The sequence below is a fragment of the Lissotriton vulgaris genome, chromosome 8, assembly GCF_964263255.1.
Source record: "Lissotriton vulgaris chromosome 8, aLisVul1.2, whole genome shotgun sequence".
NCBI classification, from domain to species: domain Eukaryota; kingdom Metazoa; phylum Chordata; class Amphibia; order Caudata; family Salamandridae; genus Lissotriton; species Lissotriton vulgaris.
In genome coordinates, this window is record NC_141696.1 from 549,582,664 (window position 1) to 549,599,910 (window position 17,247).

Sequence of the window (17,247 nt, forward strand, 5' to 3'; positions counted from 1 at the left end):
AAAACCTACTAAGCTGAGCTGAGGGTTGATTTTAATGTTGTAGCGTGTACATTCGCTATCTGAAATGTCAGCTTTAGTTAGCAGTGGCTTAGTGAGCAAGGGACCCACGTCTGGGCATACCCTTAATACATAGGGTGAACACCAAAACACACAGGATGATGGACTGAATGTTGCACAATGGCAAAACATTCACCCCACCAGTCACAGATCTGGTTTTAATCCATCATTATTTTGCTCACCAAGCCACCCCAGTGCAGACATGGCCATATGCAAATCAGTCTTGATCCTGTGCCTCATGGGAACAGTCCAGCCCGAACTGCCAAGCCATGTCTTTCCTGGACCGGAATCAAGCATCCTAGGACGGGTTTCTGGCTATCATCCGTCTTCAGCCAGGATAGCTTGACTCTAGTGGCTTAGTGAGCAAGGGACCCACGTCTGGGCATACCCTTAATACATAGGGTGAACAGCAAAACACACAAGCATAAGCCCAATTATTTTTTTTCAATGCTTTTGCATGAAAGTCTTTAGAAGGGTATGTAAAATTGATTGAAAACACCAGACTGTATTTTTGGGGGGTACTCACATATGTTACAGGTAACTGCACCCTTGGAACACAAAACTAAACTGTTTCTGCAATGTGGGAAATTGGGGCAACATAATATTATTGATAGGTGTGCATACAATGTGGTTTCTCCATAGGAAAATGTTTTCCTTTTGGAAAAAAAATGAGTCACATGTGCAATTTTCTTTATCCATTGGAAAATCTTGCTGGGTGCATTTTGGGAAGCAGATTCACTCTTTGGAATCTACATTTGATGTAAATTTAAAGGAGTGCTCTAAATAGCCACAGCCGCTGCACGTATGAGCGGTGTGGCCAGGTGAGGGGGGATTTCGAGAGACGACATCGTCTCTCGAAATACCCCCTCACCTGGCCACACCGCTCTTACCTGCAGCGGCCGCAGCTGGCTCTAAGGATTCCTTGCACTGGCCCCATGAATTGAAAATCTACTCTAAACATATGAGGAAATTACAGAAGTACATTTGCGACTGTGGCTAGCAGGAATTGTGAATCAGGGAGCAACAAGGATTCCCACAGTGCATGAACATGGATCAGCAAAGGGTTATTTGCTAGCCAGGTGGAAATCTTATCCAGCTAGTTACAATGGTTTCTAACAAAAAACTCTTGCTCTAATAGGCAGACTAGATGTCTGCTGATCTGCTCCTTACTAAATTACACAGTTATTTTTCCATCCTGAAACTGGTCATTGTTGGCAGTTGGTTTGGTGTTTTAATATTAAGCAGTTCAACCGTATCGTTGTCTTTCTCATTATATATGTGTGTGTTTATATATATATATATATATATATATATATATATATATATATTTTTTTTTTTTTTTTTCCAAAAGGTGTCCTGTGCTTAAAGGACGCCACTCCACAAAGGTTGATTCTCCGACCCTTTATTCACAAACAGGCAGCTTCCTTGCAGAGAAATGTTCAATTGACAGCTATCTCAACGGAGCCCCATTGGAGGGGTAAAAAAAGACTGCAAAAACGAATATGAAGGTTAGTGCTCGGCATCAACAGCACTACAACGCCCAGCATGCTGTGAAAATACCCTGTGGGAGCGGCATGCAGAAAAGGGAATAAAGGGTTGTAACGTGCAGCTGCACACTAACTGTTTTGCCCAATGAGGAAGAGGCTGCTGCCTCGAAACGCGTCAGGGCGTCAATTGAACATTTCTCTGCAAGGAAGCTGCCTGTTTGTGAATAAAGGGTCGGAGAATCAACCTTTGTGGAGTGGCGTCCTTTAAGCACAGGACACCTTTTGGAAAATATATATATATATATATATATATACATATATATCCCAATTTCCAAAGCCCATAGGCTGTGAAGTGGTCCATTGATATGAATTATTGACCAGGACCTTATTTGTTTTTGCCCCTCAGTTGGCTTCTTTTTTTTTTTTAGAGTTTTATATAGCAGAACTAGACCCGAGAAATCAGGTATCAGAGTGCTTTACATAAGGACCAGTTTCGATACAGAAGAACACATTCATTTTTTATTGGGCACGTGGGGAGATTACGTGATTTGCCCAGGATCACAGAATGTTGAGTTAAGTCATTTCTGATACTCAAACCTGGTTCCCCAGCTTCGAGGTCGACGCTCTAGCCAAAAGGCTACATCCTCATAGCTGGAAGGTTTATCTGAGGTTTCACCAGCTGTGCCAAAGATTAAGGAAGAAGTTAAGGGGCCATCAGGCCTCCCGTTGACCGATTACTAGACGGGAGGCGACCTGGAACCTCTCACTTAAATGCAAATGCACAGGAGAGGAAACAAAAGCACACAGCGTGTTATCTCTTCACAGACCCTTGAGAGATGCATGCTTTAAACTTTTTTCAGTCCCTGTATATAAGTGCATACACTGTAAGAATGTCAGATGGGACGGTCTGTCCCAGTATTTACGCAAATAACAATATCATTAGCGCTATTTTATTTCTTTTATAGCGCTACTTATCCTAATGCAGGGTCTTCCAGTGAGGCCACTTCCTGTGATATCTCACGTGTCGTGACGTCATGTGCTGTGATGGCTCGCGTCAGGTTGTCACTTGCATACTGCCTGAAACTTGGTCAGTCCCTCCACTCCTTATTATAGGACTTGTGCCTTGGGTTCCACCATGTGTAAGCAGAGAAAACGTTGAAGAGCAAACCACGCAAATGAGGTAAAACAACCAGAACTGACTCTAAGAGAGGAAACATGACCGGTGTGCTACCCGGAATAACCTTGGGCCATATTATCAAGAAAGGGCGCTACATTATCGCTGCTTTTATCAGCAGGAAACTGCTGCTAAAGCGGCGGTAATGGGCTTTATAATATGCCCTTGTGAATTCCCATAGAAGCCCAGGTTAACACCAGAACCTGGGCTTCTATGAGAATTTACAAGGGCATATTATCAATCCATTATCGCCGCTTTAGCAGCAGTTTCCTGCCGATAAAAGCAGCGATAATGTATCGCCCTTTCATGATAATATGGCCCCTTGTCTTGACAAACTGGAGGTACTGGGTGCATATTAAGAATCACATCTGCAAGAACCTGTGACTGGTTCTATATTGCTGAAGAAAGAAGGTAAATAGTGTGACTTTATTACGTTAGTACAGAGTATAACACAGTTATTTGCCTATCAACCTAGTTGTCCAACGAGTTCTACACTAAATAAATACGACCATAAAAAATAGTAGTTGTTGCAAACATCGGTTGAACTCGGGGGGATTTACTGTTATTTACGATAATTGGGAGGTCAATAAAAGCAACTTTCGGTGGAGTCACGTGCACGGTGCTTCTAGTCAAGTAAAATGCACTGCGAAGCTCGCGCAGCCGGCGGGGTTATTGTGCTGCAGACTCGGCCACTCAGCGCGGCGTTTCACAGCTGAGGACGGCAGATGGCTCTCGCGAGTCTTCATCAGGGAGCCCAAAAGGCGCGCAAAAACCGACTCTCTGGAACAAAGTGCGCGCGCTCCCCAGGGGAGGGGCGCCGCGTTGTGCTCACGCGGGAAGGGTGCGAAGGAGAGAGGACAGAGGCAGGAACCGTAACCCTCGGACGTGTGCACGATATAAACACGGGCGCTGAAAACCGGAAGTGTACGACCATGGCGCCCACGGAATTGTGATAACGTTAACACTGTTGTTTGCAGCGCCTTGACACGGTAAATCGGCTGAAGTGGGCGCTAATAGTACAGTGTTATTGCCAGTGACGTTTTCAGTAAAATTACGATTACTAATATTGCCGTTTTTAATTATATTTGTGTTTTTTCACGTTTCCCACTCTTATTTTTCTTTATTTGAGTATTATCCTTTCTTTCTCTGCTTTGAATCTCTCCTCGCAGTCCTGTGTAAAACGTCACAATAGTCAGCGTGATGCAACGTCATACACAGACCAATTAATAATAATTAAAGGCAATAAATGATCATTATGTTCATTGGAAGTGGAGGGAACACTAGTGCCAGCGGCATTGTTAATGGCAGCAGTAGTAATACTTGTAATGCTCGTAATAGAAGTCATAGGAGTATTTGTACTGGTAGTAGCAGGAATAGTAATGGCAAACAGAAATAATAAAAACAGTGCCACTGGAGCAGGATTGGAAGCAGTTGTAGTAAGGACCCTAGTCGTAGACAAACATAGTAGTTGTGGACACAGTAATGGAAGTGATAATGTGAATTTCGTATGAGTAGTGGAACTGGTGCTAGCAGAACTAATGTTTGTAGTACCAGCAGTAGACGTAGTGGGAGTTGTGCGACTGGTAGCAGCAGAGGTAGCAGTGGTTATACTAGTAGTGAATGCAGTAATTTTGAAAGTAGTCTCTGCATTGGTGGCAGTGATTGTAGTAGTAAGAATAGGGGTAAAACTAAGAGAGGTAACGTGTGAGTACTGTAAGACATAATCACTTCGGTCGTAGTAGTAAGCGGGGCAATGACAGTTTTGGTGCGAGCATTAATACTACTATAATTAAAGTTTACATTAGAGTACCCCCTGAAGCGTGGTTTCCATTGGTGCAGCAGGTGCAGTGGCACCGGAGCTCCGAAGCCTGAGGTGGCTGCCGAATCCTAATTATCCCTGAAAAGTTACAATTCAAACAGTTGCCATTTCCTTCCTTGCATTAGGGCCAGCGTCGGATTGATGACACGGACACTCGGGCAATGCCAGAGGGGCCGGTGCTGAGTTGCAACTGTGGGCTGCTTTTTGGAGCAGTCTGGGGGGCAGATTTGGACGGTGTCGCTGTTGTTCGGATACAGCCAGCAGCCCAGTGGGTGTCTGAGTGGCCTTTCTGGAGGCAGATGGGCACTCATTACCTCATGTTTAGCAACAGGCAGAGGTGTCACTTTCTTTCTCTGGCCATTAATGTATGCATACCTAGCGGGGCAGGGGGCCTGAGCAGAAGTGCCTCACTTGTTTCCAGTCACCAGTGTAAACAAATCCGTGCATTTCTTTGTATCTCCCCCCCCCCCCCCTTTTTTCAATAAAATGTCGCTGGAACGGTGTTTTGAGGAAAGGCAATATGCAAATGTTGGCCACTTTTTTTTAGCGTGCCCCGACAGATTTTGAATCCCAATCCAACCCTGACTAGGGCCCTGGATACGCAAGGGCCCTATTGTTCGGTCTTGATAGAGGAGGATCTTGGATCTGGCACGTTTCATTTGCAATATTTGGTTTATGTGCACTAAAAGACTGCATGCTTTACCACTCTCCTCTCAAACAACTGCTCCTTAAAGCCCTTATGGGAAGACACAGACACCCCCAGGACCCATATGTGTGAGAGGTGCGCCTTTCGGGGCACAGTTTCTTTCTGTTCCAGTCTCAGGCCCCCCTCTGGCGGGAATGGAGTGTAAAAGTTGGGGCTCATCACATGAACGTTAGCTGCTCACTCACGGTGTTCACAGCGTACTCTCCGAGAGTGTGAGCTGTCCCTTGCCTTTGCGGTTTTCTCGCTGGGCGCTGTCCGTGGTGCCGCAGCCAGAGGCTGGCTCTCGAAGGAGCGTCCTGCCCCCTGTCCTTCACACTGGGATCTGTCCGTGGTGCTGAAGTTTGAATAGTTCATTTCTCGAGTGCTTGTTTGGGGGGGAAAGTGAGCTCGGCCCGCAGCACACTGCTCGTGCTCCACTCCTCTGTACACGTGGAGACAGCGTGATTGCTCCATGTATCCTGTCAGCAGCTCCCTCCAAGCGTACCGCACAGCACTGTGGGACAACACCTCACATCTACTGCTTGTAGAGAACAGCAGGAGTAAAACAGCTGCACTGACAACCAGCGCCGAGGCGTGCGAGGGAGTTACCGGAGTGAGAGAAATCACAGATTTTTATGTGAGAACGTGCGGACTGCTCTGCACACAGGTGGGTGCTTGCCATGGAAACCAGCGTAAACCCCCCTCGGCAGCAAAGAACTTACTTTGTTGCACGTTTGAAGTGTTACCAACAGACGCGCTTTTGCAGCTAGAACTGGCCGCTTTCGAACTGTGGGGCCAGGTTCGAATCCAGACTTGACTATGAGGCCTGTGTGGACACACTGTTTAATCTTTGTATATGTGTGCATCAGAAATATATGTGTTACGTGTGTGTTTGTATGTGGTTATGAGTGTGAGCCTGGGATAGGGGCGGGCGGCGCGCGCGTCTAAGTGTGAAAGAGATTGTTTACGTGTGTGTATTATGTACATGGCTGTGCGCGTGAGATATCGCTACGAGCGTCCTTTGTACAAGAGGTGTGTCGGTAGACTGTGTGTGTGCTGAGTGACAACGGTGAAGGCAGGTTCATTCTCTTTGAGCATAGGGCCGCTCGCTCCTGATTTCTGGCCCCATGCCTGAATCCCGCGCTCGGCGCCGCCTCCCACAATCTGGACTCGGTGTTGGTTGGCAGACTCCTGCCTCCAGTTCTTGGAAAGAGGAGTGAAGAACTGGTGCAGAGAGCCCATCCTCACTCCTCGAAATGAGAGCAGGGACTTCGTCTATTTCCCACACGTGTGCAAAGTAATGGTGTGCTATAACCTCTCTTTTGAAGTGTGTGTGCGCTCGCACGACATGCGTGCGTGTATTCTATCTGTGGCGTGCATGTAAGCGCCTGTCCGTGTAGGGAGTACCTTTGTTATCATGCATGTCGTGTTTTCAAAACTCCCCCACACACTCCTGTATTTTAAATGTTGTAAATACACCAGATAATACGGCAACATCTCTTTCCTCTGTCTGAGTGTTAATTTTGTTTAGGTATATGTTGTGTAGTGTGCATCTGTGTTAGTATATTTGTGTGTGCTTGCCTCTGTGAGTATGTCTATGTGTGTGCCTGTCTCCACGTGTGACTGTGTACATATATGTAGCTGTGTGTGTCTCAGTGTGTGTGTGCCTCAGACCTACCGTCTCACCCGGTGCCACCACGTGTCACATGAAATCGGCTTATTTCACAAGGTCACACGATGAGGAGCCGAAATCACCCGGTGGCAGTAAAAACAAACCGAAAACCACTACACGGCGTAGTTCTGCAGCTCGTTTTTGGAGGCTCCGTGCTACCAATATCCATTAAGGGATGTCAAACCACCCGGGACATCGGCGACAGTCTCACCCAGCCTTTTCTTTTTTTTTGCAAGGGGGGGCAAGGACGGGCAACGGGAGGGGGGTGATGGGGCACTTCACTTCCTTGGTCCCGGTGCCACTGCACCGGTTTAGCCAAATGCTTGTCCATCTCCCTCTCCTTGCAGTAGTCGACAGTTGGACGTGCTTTTGGGCAGTTTTTTTCGCCCTGCTTATGACAGCTGTCTAGATTGGGCTGTTTGCCTATTCCCAAGTTCTCTAGAGGGTGTGAATTGGAGTTGATGCTATGTTCTGGCAGGTGGTACCGTATCCCACCCTCTCACGCATACACCGCTTCCCCTGTCTGGTTTAGGGGGTTGGATTTTTTGAGCGACAGGAGCATCATGGTCCTGTCGCTCAAAAATTCCAATTGTGGTTCCTGCGAGTGCACGAGCTCTCTTCCTCCCGCCCTCACAGAACTGTGAAGTGCTATCTGTCCGAAGCGTGGGGTGATTGGGAGTACACCAAGCCCTCCCCTGAATAGAGGTGTGAGAGGAGGCGCCTTGAATGCACAGTCCTCCTCCCCAGGCACAAATGTCAGTTGTGCTGTCCGTCGAAAGCTGCCCTGTCCTCCCCTGGTGGGCTGTGAGGCTGTAGCTGTCCGCCCCGTCTCTTCTGTGCTGTGGATAAGAGAACGCGCTGAGCGCTCCTCCACTGACAGAAGTGCAGTGCCTCTGAGTTATATATCCCCCCATCGCCTCCCCCCACCCCCCTACACAAGCTTGTGTTCCTAGGGGCACGCCTTAATTCCCCATTCAAATACTGTATGATACCAGGGTTCAGATAGCGCCCGACTGCTGACAGAATCATTGGTTCGGCTGTGTGTGGGGGCGGAGGGACGCCGCCCCTTCCCAGGTGATAAGGTTAGAGTGGTCACGCGGCCATCCCGCTTTTCCCCGGGCAGTGTTCTACATTTAAGAGTCTATACCAAGGGCACGGGGTAACTCCGACCCGCCTGCCGCCTAACTCCCTGACAAACGTGGCTGGGAGCACACCGCCCCCTGACAACAGCGAGCGGTGAGCAGTCTGCAAGTACGCCTTCTCCTGAGAAGTGTGTCAGAAGCGATGTTTCAGCCCGCCGCCCTCCACGAGAGTGGTGTGTGACAAGTGTCTGGGATAAAACACCCGCCCTTCAAACAGGAAGTGGCAAGAAGCGTTTCGTGGCTGGGCTGCAGCCGCTTTACTTGGCAGAAGTGTAACTTGAGGTGTTGAGGGGTGCGGGAAAGAGGTGTTTTGTATCACGGCCGCCATTCCAAGATAGACGTGCCTTCCTCACGCACAGAAGAGCGCGAGGAGTAGTTCCACACATACCCGCCGCTCCCTCTCTGGCTGTGATGGGCGTGAGGTTTGATGCGAGCCCTTGCCAGTTTCCTATCCAGAAGTTTATGAAAGGTGTCAGCCCCCCCCCCCCTCTCCCCCCAAATGAGGTTTCAGACCTCTGCGCCCCGGTGCCACTGCACCTGTTGCACCAAAGGGAAGCTACGACCCTGCGGTGATGAGGGCGAACTGTCATGACTTTGAGGTGAGGGGGGTGGGAGGAGCTGGAAGCAAGCCATCAATCTGAGACGTGAGTGCCAGGTGTGGGTTTATCCTGTTGTGACTGAACACCTCAAGCTCCCTGGTAAGGGGGGAGGGGTTAAGGAGGCGGGCTAGTATGCTTTTCCAACCCTTCCCTATCCGGCCCCTTTATTCATGTCTTAAATGTACTGGGAAAACACCAATGATTTTTGATCAAAGACTGTAATACCTGTTCGTGTGATCCATGACAGGGATTTCGTTCACGTTTCACTGAACATTACACTCAGAGTGTTAGCTATACCCGGGAGGGTGTGTTTTTCTGTGCAGCTTGTTACTTTTGTCTGGGGCATACAGCCACGATTTAAAGCGGCGGTGTTCAGGCTCAGGGTAGTACGAGTTTCTCGTCAGTGTCAATGGGTCAAAAACGGGGTAGGAATTCATGGCCATCCAATCCGTGGCCTCTCGCCAGAACGCACCATTGACAAACTCATCAATACAAGCCGGTTTTGGGTCCATAGCAGGTGCTGTGCTTTTATATCTTTGTGCAATTACTGAAAGCTCGGAGAGACACCAATATCCGGCCGGGTGGCACGCTACGTAAATCAAATAAATGAATGCAAAGACCCCAAACCCCCTTTTTTCATCCTACTAAAGCCCCGGGTACACCCCCTCCTTGATCGGAGTATGAGGCACTGGAGCAAACCTCCTCACCCCCCACTCACCTGAGAGGAATGTGAGTTGGGGAGGCTGCAGGCCCCGCCCACCCTGCCAGGAGATAGATGAAGGCGCGTGCCCAGGGTCACACCTGAAAGAGGTGTGAGGTGTGTTGTGCAGAGCACGGCGCCCCACACGGATATGAGTGTGAGGCTTGTTGTCCGGGAGCGCACCTGTTCCTGTCAGCAGTGTGCGTTGAAGCAGCCGTGTGCACATCTCTCCCTCTCCGACAGGCGAGTGAGTTGCAAAGACTTGGGGTGCCCGCCCACAGCCCCCCATAAATGAACTGTGCTATGGTGCACCGGAGCACAAGTTCCTCCTTGAGGCATTTGGGAACTCGTCTTCGCCACCGCTCCCTCAAGCTGTGTGAGGCGCACAGTGTTGGCGCGCGACGCCCCCCACTGACAAGAGTGTGAGGTGTGTGGTCCACTTCGCCCTCTGCCTGACAGGAAGGAGTACGATGTGCCGTGTGCTGGCTCGTCACACACACACACAGGAGTGCAAGCCGAAGGACCCCGGACACCTGCCTCCATCCACCCTCCTCCTCCCGAGCTCAGCCCCTGTCAAGCTCCCGCCGCCCGCCTCCCACGTCACCTCCCGACGCTGGCAGACAGCGCCTCACTTTCCTCGCCTTGTTTATTCCCGACACCGGGATCCCGCTCGCAAGGGACCACCCGGCTGGCTGCAGCTTCCCCGGGAGCCACGGCTGGACTAGGCACCTCACAGCCCCCTCCCCTCTGCGGCCAGCAGGGGCGATATTTGGGGAAGTTTGGAGAAGGAGAAAGAGGGCGATCCGAGGTCCAGATTCCTCCCAGCTCCAAGATACCCCCATCTCACGCGGAAAACCCTCGCACTCCGAGTGTGGGATCCGCGGAGCTCGTTTCCAACGTCTCCAAAGAAACGATTTTTGTTTCCTGTGGACTGGCGGGCACCAACACAGCCTGAACTGACTCCCTGGTGGAACCATTTCAAATATTTTGCTGCAAAAGACAGAGACAATCCAGCGAGGGGGCTGAGCGCGCCTGGCTGCCCAGGAGAAGGGGCAGACACCGCAAGCAGGTGCACCAGCCGAGCTCGGGGGCACCGGCCGAGCCTGGGGGCACCGGCCGAGCCCGGGGTCTGGCAGCCTCTCCGGCAGAGCGTGGCTCCCGCCTGATTTCCCTTCATCTTTTGGGAGGTGGCGAGCCCTGGCTTGGAGGGACAGAAGGCTGCCCCGGTCACCGCCCCCTTTCCAGCACCTGGATGCGGACTGTCCGGGCCCCACGGGTGTGGTCGCCGTGGAAGATGGAAGGAGGGCACGGATGGGGGGGGTTTCGGACACCCATCAGCTGTTGAATGAAGATCGCGTCACCCATCACCCTGTGACACCCCCAATAGGGGGGAAAGCAGCGAGATCCCCGGGGCTGAGGGCTGGTCCGCCTCTTAGCTCACGTGCGGCCAGGGCCCGGGTGCCGCTCCTCCTCTTCACACCCCCGCGGGGGAAGGACGTCTGCTGAAAGGAGGAGTACTCGCCGAAGTTGCCCGCTCTCTGCTTGTGTCACATTACTCACTCCTGACTTGAGAAGCCGGCGGAAGCCGACGTTTCCGTGCGCACTGGCGTGTGGATTGCTGTGGGTGAAGTGGCGGGAGGCACGTGTGATTCAGAGGAGACCGTGGGTGCTTGGGGGTTATTGTGCGGTGAATATGTGGTGGGTCACGGGATATGGTCGTTCATGGAGGTGTGGCTGATACTGACGGTGCTGAACCTGGTCGGTTGATTATCGAGGGGCACTTTCATCTAGGTAGGTGGTGGTCCGTGGTCCCCAATGTGCTGTAATGTCATGTTCCGGTGGTACTAGGGGGAGGTAGCTTATACGAGCATACCGGTTGTCGCACCGCCATAAACATAAACAGTTTGTTATTATGTGGAAATTGTTATACTTCGCGAGTGTGGTAACTGTGGTAAGTGTGTGTTAGTGGGTTGTCCCTGGAATGGTTTTCCAGGAGTGGCAGGCGTAGGTGGGTGGTGAGCACAGTGTCAGGGGAGTTGTGAAGTGCTTTGGGTAGGTCTGCTGTAGCGCCTCGAGGTGAGGTGGCTAGGCAGAGGTGTAGTGCTGGCTGGCGGAGGTAAGGCGAGGTGAAGGGAGTTTAAAGAGGTGTTCGGGTACCTGTTAATTGTGAGGTGGTTGTGGATAGGGGTTCTGGTGGTTTTGGAGAAGGGCCCTGGTAGTTGGTGGTTGGGCGGTGACTAGGGGAGGCTGGTAGTGGTGTGTGGTTTAGAAAGAGGCATTCTGATGGTCGGTGGGGGTGAACAGTTGTGGGGGGTCTTCTGCTGACCAATGGAGGTGAAAGGTTGAGGGAGAGGTCTTCTATTCTGGCAGCGACGGCCCACCACGTGCTGCCCTAGTCATTGGCGGTATACTCGGCGGGATGCAAGGGCCCTGGCTGACCAGTGGCCGCGGGGTTAGCATGGCTCGGCAGCGGGGCTAGCACGTCCTCCGTCCCTCCCCCGGAGGGTGAGCAGCCCCCATGGCGGCGGCCATCGCCAGCGGCCTGATCCGGCAGAAGCGGCAGGCGCGGGAGCAGCACCTGGACCGGCCCTCGGCCAGCAAGAGGCGGAGCAGCCCCAGCAAGAACCGTGGCCTGTGCAATGGCAACCTGGTGGACATCTTCTCCAAGGTGCGCATCTTCGGGCTCCGCAAGAGGAGGCTGCGGAGGCAAGGTCAGGCTCCCTCCTACTCCCCTGTCTGTCTGTCTGTCTGTCTGTCTCTGTCCGCCAACTTTGGAGGGTGCTGTGTGCCGGGCCGGGAGCGGCGCGGACGCTTCACGAGGTGTTGGTGTCTTTGAGCAGCGTTTACCTGGAGGGCCGCGCAGCAGCAGGGCGCGCGGCTCTTGGCTGTGTGTGTGTTTGTGTCTGCGCGCGCACACTCTGAACTCACGAGAGCCCCTGAAAGCAAGCACACACAACCCATCATCCATCCACACATCTGTCTGTCTGTCTATCTAACTGTCTGTAAGTCTGTCTAGCCGTCTGTCTGTCTATCTGTCTGTCTATCTATCTATTTAACTGTCTGTATATCTGTCTGTCTACCCGTCTGTCTGTCTGTCTACCTGTCTGTCTGTCTGTCTGTCTATCTGTCTATCCGTCTATCTAACTGTCTGTCTGTATGTCTGTCTATCTATCTATCTATCTATCTATCTATCTATCTATCTATCTATCTATCTATCTATCTATCTATCTATCTATCTATCTATCTATCTATCTGTCTGTCTGTCTGTCTGTCCACCTGTCTGTCTATCTGTCTGTCTGTCTATCTATCTATCTAACTGTCTGTCTGTAGTCTGTCTACCTACCTGTCTGTCTATCTGTCTCTCTACCTATCAAACTGTCTGCATGTCTGTCTGTCTACATGTCTGTCTGTCTATCTATCTGTCTTCTCTGACTGTCTTCTCTGTCTGTCTATCTACATACCTGTCTGTCTATCTAGCTTCTCTGTCTGTCTATCTATCTGTCTGTCTATCTAAATATCTTCTCTGTCTGTCTGTCTGTCTGTCTATCTAAATATCTTCTCTGTCTATCTATCCATCCATCCACCCATCCATCCATCCATCCATCCATCTTCTCTGTCTGTCCGTCTGTCTACATACCTAGCTGTCTGCCTGTCTTGCTATGCCATTTACCGACCCCGCTTCATCTTTACTCAGTCAACCACATTCTGGTTTTAACAGTACACGTTGGCGCCCATTTATTGAATAAGAAAAAAGGGGGATGCCACTGGCATACATAAACACATGCACAACACTTTTACATACATACATATGCGTATCATGTGCACATTCATGATTGGACGTTCGACCCGTAATACGGAGCATTAGGCGAATAAGACAGCGAGACGAACTTCTCAGTGAAAGACCAACACCTGCGTTTTAACCTCTGTGAATGGAAGGGTGACCCCAACTTGACTGTTATTCCGTTGTCCGTTCTCTGTTTATAGCATATCCTTTTCACTTCGTTCATTCTTGTATTCCATTCTTTTCGCCACAATGCATCTTTCTTTTAATTAATCCAGTTTTCATTATTTACCTTGCCCCCTCATCCTTCCGTTGCCTTCTCTCCTCCCATTTCCTTTCCATTTCCTCCTGCTTCCTTTTCATTTTCCTTTTTTCCCTTCCCTTTTCTGTTTCTTTCCTTTCAGTTATTCCCTTCTTCTTCGTCTCGTCTTTATTATTTCCTTTTTTATGTTTCTGCTTTTCTCCCCCTTCATCTTCTTTGCTTGCCTTGCCCTCTCCTTTAATCTCCTTTTCACTTCCTACCTCTCCCCCTCATAGCCCGCGTCGCACTCCTCTCCACATTGTCCCCGCATGTCCTGCTCGTGCGAGGTGGGAAGAAGCTTAAGTTGAGGGTGTGCCTTGTAAGTCCACTCAGGGAAAAGGCTTCCGTTAGCGCAGCAGGTGCAGTGGCACCGGGTCCCAGCGGCCCGTGGACCCTACTGAACCCTGATCATGTCACAGACAAACAGAGCTCCACTGGGCCCATTTCCATTCTTGCACCTGGGCCCAGGACACGCTGGCTCCGCCTCTGAAGCCCACCCCATTAATGTTGTCTTCAGAACATACCCACCCAAAATAACGCACGCCTTTACAGTCTGCGGTGTCACCCACAACTTGTGCAGTGGTTTAAAAGCAAGCACGTGAACGCGTGATGCCAAAATGCACGTGTCCGCGCCTCCAACTGCTCGCCCCGAACCACAGACCGGGGTGGCCCCCTTCACAAATGCCCCTCTTACTTCTCATCTGCCCCTCAGGCTCACAGACGAGTGTGGTGTTTTCTACAGTTCCTAACACTCGTTGGTAACCAGCCAGATTCCAAATGCTTCCAATTTTGGACAATCTGGCGCAGTTACCTTCGCTCAAGATCACTCGGTGCCGTGGAGCGGTGAAGCCTGGGTAAGACCAGACTCACTCAGTGACCCCCGCCGCGGATCCAGCTGTCACCGGCGGTGCTGTGTAGCTTCCCTTACACGGGTGGGACTTCTTGTGACATCTGGGGGCACGGGGGAGTGGTAGCGGACTGCTCCGATCCCATCTCGCACACCTTCACAAATCATATACCCAGGAGGGCTCTTGGTGGTGTAACCATCAGGCGCCAGTGTGACATCAACATACAACGACCAATTCCCGCCTAGAAACAGCGAGCGCTGGTTTAGAATAACGTCTAGGCTCTAGCCGTTTCTGCTTTCTTGTGTCTTCGGAGAATTTCACCCCAGATTCAAGATGCCAATAAAAGCTGAGTAAAGATCTCACGAGTGGCAGGGGGGGCTACTTCCGGGGGGAAAAAACTGGCGCTACCACCCTAAACGTGTTTGTAAAGCGTCCTGACACCCTACATACACTGTGATTGGCCAAAGGAAAGATCCGTCCGCACCCAGACTGAGGCGTCAATGGCAGGGTGGGTCTCTCGACTGCTTTCAGCCTCTAATAAGCCCCCTCTTATCTAACACCTTTTCCCAACACCCCGATTGTAGAAGGAGACACCCTCTATCAGCCTGCAATACCTGCTGCTGAAGTACACTTCTATGTCACAGGTAGTTGGACGATGCCAAACTTTGGGGGTCACACTTTGAGTCATTCTGTGAGATTTGTGGAAAAAAAACACCCTCACCCCAATCCTATGTGATTGGCGAGCCAGGCCTTGAGGTCTGCCAGCCTACAATTTAACGAACTCGCCCTATTTCACCCTGTGAAATGTAATATTTTGTGCTTTCATTTTAACCCCCTCCACACACACTCACAATTGCACTGGTAACTTATCCAACATAAAACTGGGGGCCCACAGAATATAAACATTGAGCAACAAACGGAGGCTCGAAATCAAACGATTTAAAGGTGTGACTGCGCCTTTCGAAAATATCCGTGTTTAGTAATTGATACGTAAGGGCATTTTTTTCAATAACTCATCCTTTCCAAGCTTGACTTCCAGTAGTTTTAAAAGCACTTTGGCAGCAGTCATGAGAGAATTTTACTAAAAAACGCACCCGCTGGCATCTATCTCGAGCACAGTTAGACAAATGAAAACATGCATTTGGAAACGACATTTTATCTTGAATGTGTGGCCCGTGGCGTCTGGGAATAGCCACGTTTAACATTAGTGATAGTTTCGAACCACTGAAATGAGAGTCGGCGGAAGTGCGTCACTAGATTGTGCTAGAATGTATAAGCGTGTTCGGGAAAAACTACAGGACACGGCAGCGTCTTAAAGGGTCGACGTTTCTTCGCTGGTGTGGTGTAGCAGCCATAAATTGTAATCCGCTACGCATCTTTTTTGAGTGCTACTAGTATATTTGGTGATGTTTAATTAATCACTTATCGACCCCAGTATAACCACCAATTGGTTGGCGCGAGACTTTTTTATATAAGAATCAAAATCTCGACGCCTCATCTTTTTCGTAAGAAGCAGTTCCGACAGCTGGGCGGGTTAATGCGGAGGTATACACACCTACAAACGCATTTCAGACGGAATACACAAAAACCCAAGGCTGGGGGCTCGACTTGACTGTCCCAGCCTCTCATCTTCCGAAGTGGATAAAAATCAGCGCCGCTGACATGGTCAAAGTCCAGCTGCTCTTCACTTGGCCGTGGCGGCAGCCTGCTGTGAGCGTGAATAAATCTTCCGCGAGCGGGGACAGAGTGTGAGTAATGCGACCTTTCAGAGGCGGGAGGGTAGCCTCGCCAGTGACATGCGAAGACAGCGGCAGCTGGGAGGGGAAGAAGGCTGTGTTATATCTGATTAAGGATCCGAGAGCACATCCGTCAAAAGAAATGAAGATCACACAGCCTCCCTCTCATTTTTTGTAGTTTTTATGTAGTGCAAACTTGGTTCGAGGCAGAACTATATATGTATATATGTATATATATATATATACATATATATATATATATATATATATATATATATATTACCTACTGGCTATCACCAGTAGGTATATATAGTTAGAATTTTTTCTCTATGGGACTTTTGAAAATTCTATGTCTAATAACTTTGGCGTTTGTGGACGGAATCGGCTGAAATTTTCAGGAAAATGGCACATTTTGTTTCTGAGCAGCCCCTGAAAATTTGGTGGGGTTTCGTCAAGGGGGGGCTGAGAAAAAAGGGGGGTCCCAAAACGCGTTTTTTGCATTGAGTTTTCCATAGGGCGGTTGGACTCACTTTTAGCTCGAACGGCTGAATGGATTTGCACGAAACTTGGCAAAATTGTAGGGACTGTTAGCCCGATATGCCTTTGCTAGGTCTCAATATATGTGCTCCAGTAGTTTTTGAGAAATTAACGTTCAAACCAAGATATATATCTGTAACAGCGCTCTGGGCAGCGATCCGGTCCGCTTACTTTTCGCTTATCGGAACTTTGCGCGCAGAAAGCTGATTGGCTCTCCGGTGTCTGTCAACATTCTAAACAGTCCGGAGCGGACGCCATCTTGTCTCTCGGTAGGATCGAGAGAGAAGAAGAGGTGGAAAACGAAAGGGGAATTTAATGAAAGGGGGCAAGGTATCCCCCTCTTGACCCCCTAGGAATGTTGTTGGGGTTATTAAAGGGTCCCGTGGGGAAAATAAAAAAAAAATGATTTTTCACGGTAGAAGCGCAGCCGCGAACTGGTAGCGAAACGGGAATTCGCCATTTTGTGCTTCGTTAATTAAATTACTAGTTATAAGTGGGTGCGGGAGACGTATCCTAATCCCCTATGTTTCCTGAGGGTGGCTGAGGAGGCTGATATATGTTGATACATCTCTTCCAGCGGCTGTGCGTGAGCTTTTTTTTTTTTTTTGCTGCGTGACAGTCCGGAGCGGCCGACATCTTGTCTCTCGGTAGGATCGAGAGAGAAGAAAAGGTGAAAAACTAAGGGGGAATTTAATGAAAGGGGGCAAGG

General features: G+C 50.0%; 1 protein-coding gene across 3 annotated transcripts in view; it reads left to right on the plus strand.

Moving 5' to 3' along the window:
* Positions 1 to 17,247, plus strand: part of FGF14 (fibroblast growth factor 14) — a 1,331,526-nt gene that overhangs the window by 833,421 nt on the left and 480,858 nt on the right. The window contains exon 1 of one of the 3 annotated variants that reach the window (XM_086934366.1): positions 10,429 to 12,046. The exons of 1 other annotated variant lie outside the window; for it this stretch is intronic. In XM_086934366.1, coding sequence (XP_086790492.1) covers positions 11,854 to 12,046 — 193 coding nt within the window. In that variant the 5' untranslated portion in view covers positions 10,429 to 11,853. Of the gene's footprint in view, positions 1 to 10,428; positions 12,047 to 17,247 lie in introns of those variants that run through there. One more of the 3 variants, XM_086934368.1, reaches the window with a different exon arrangement.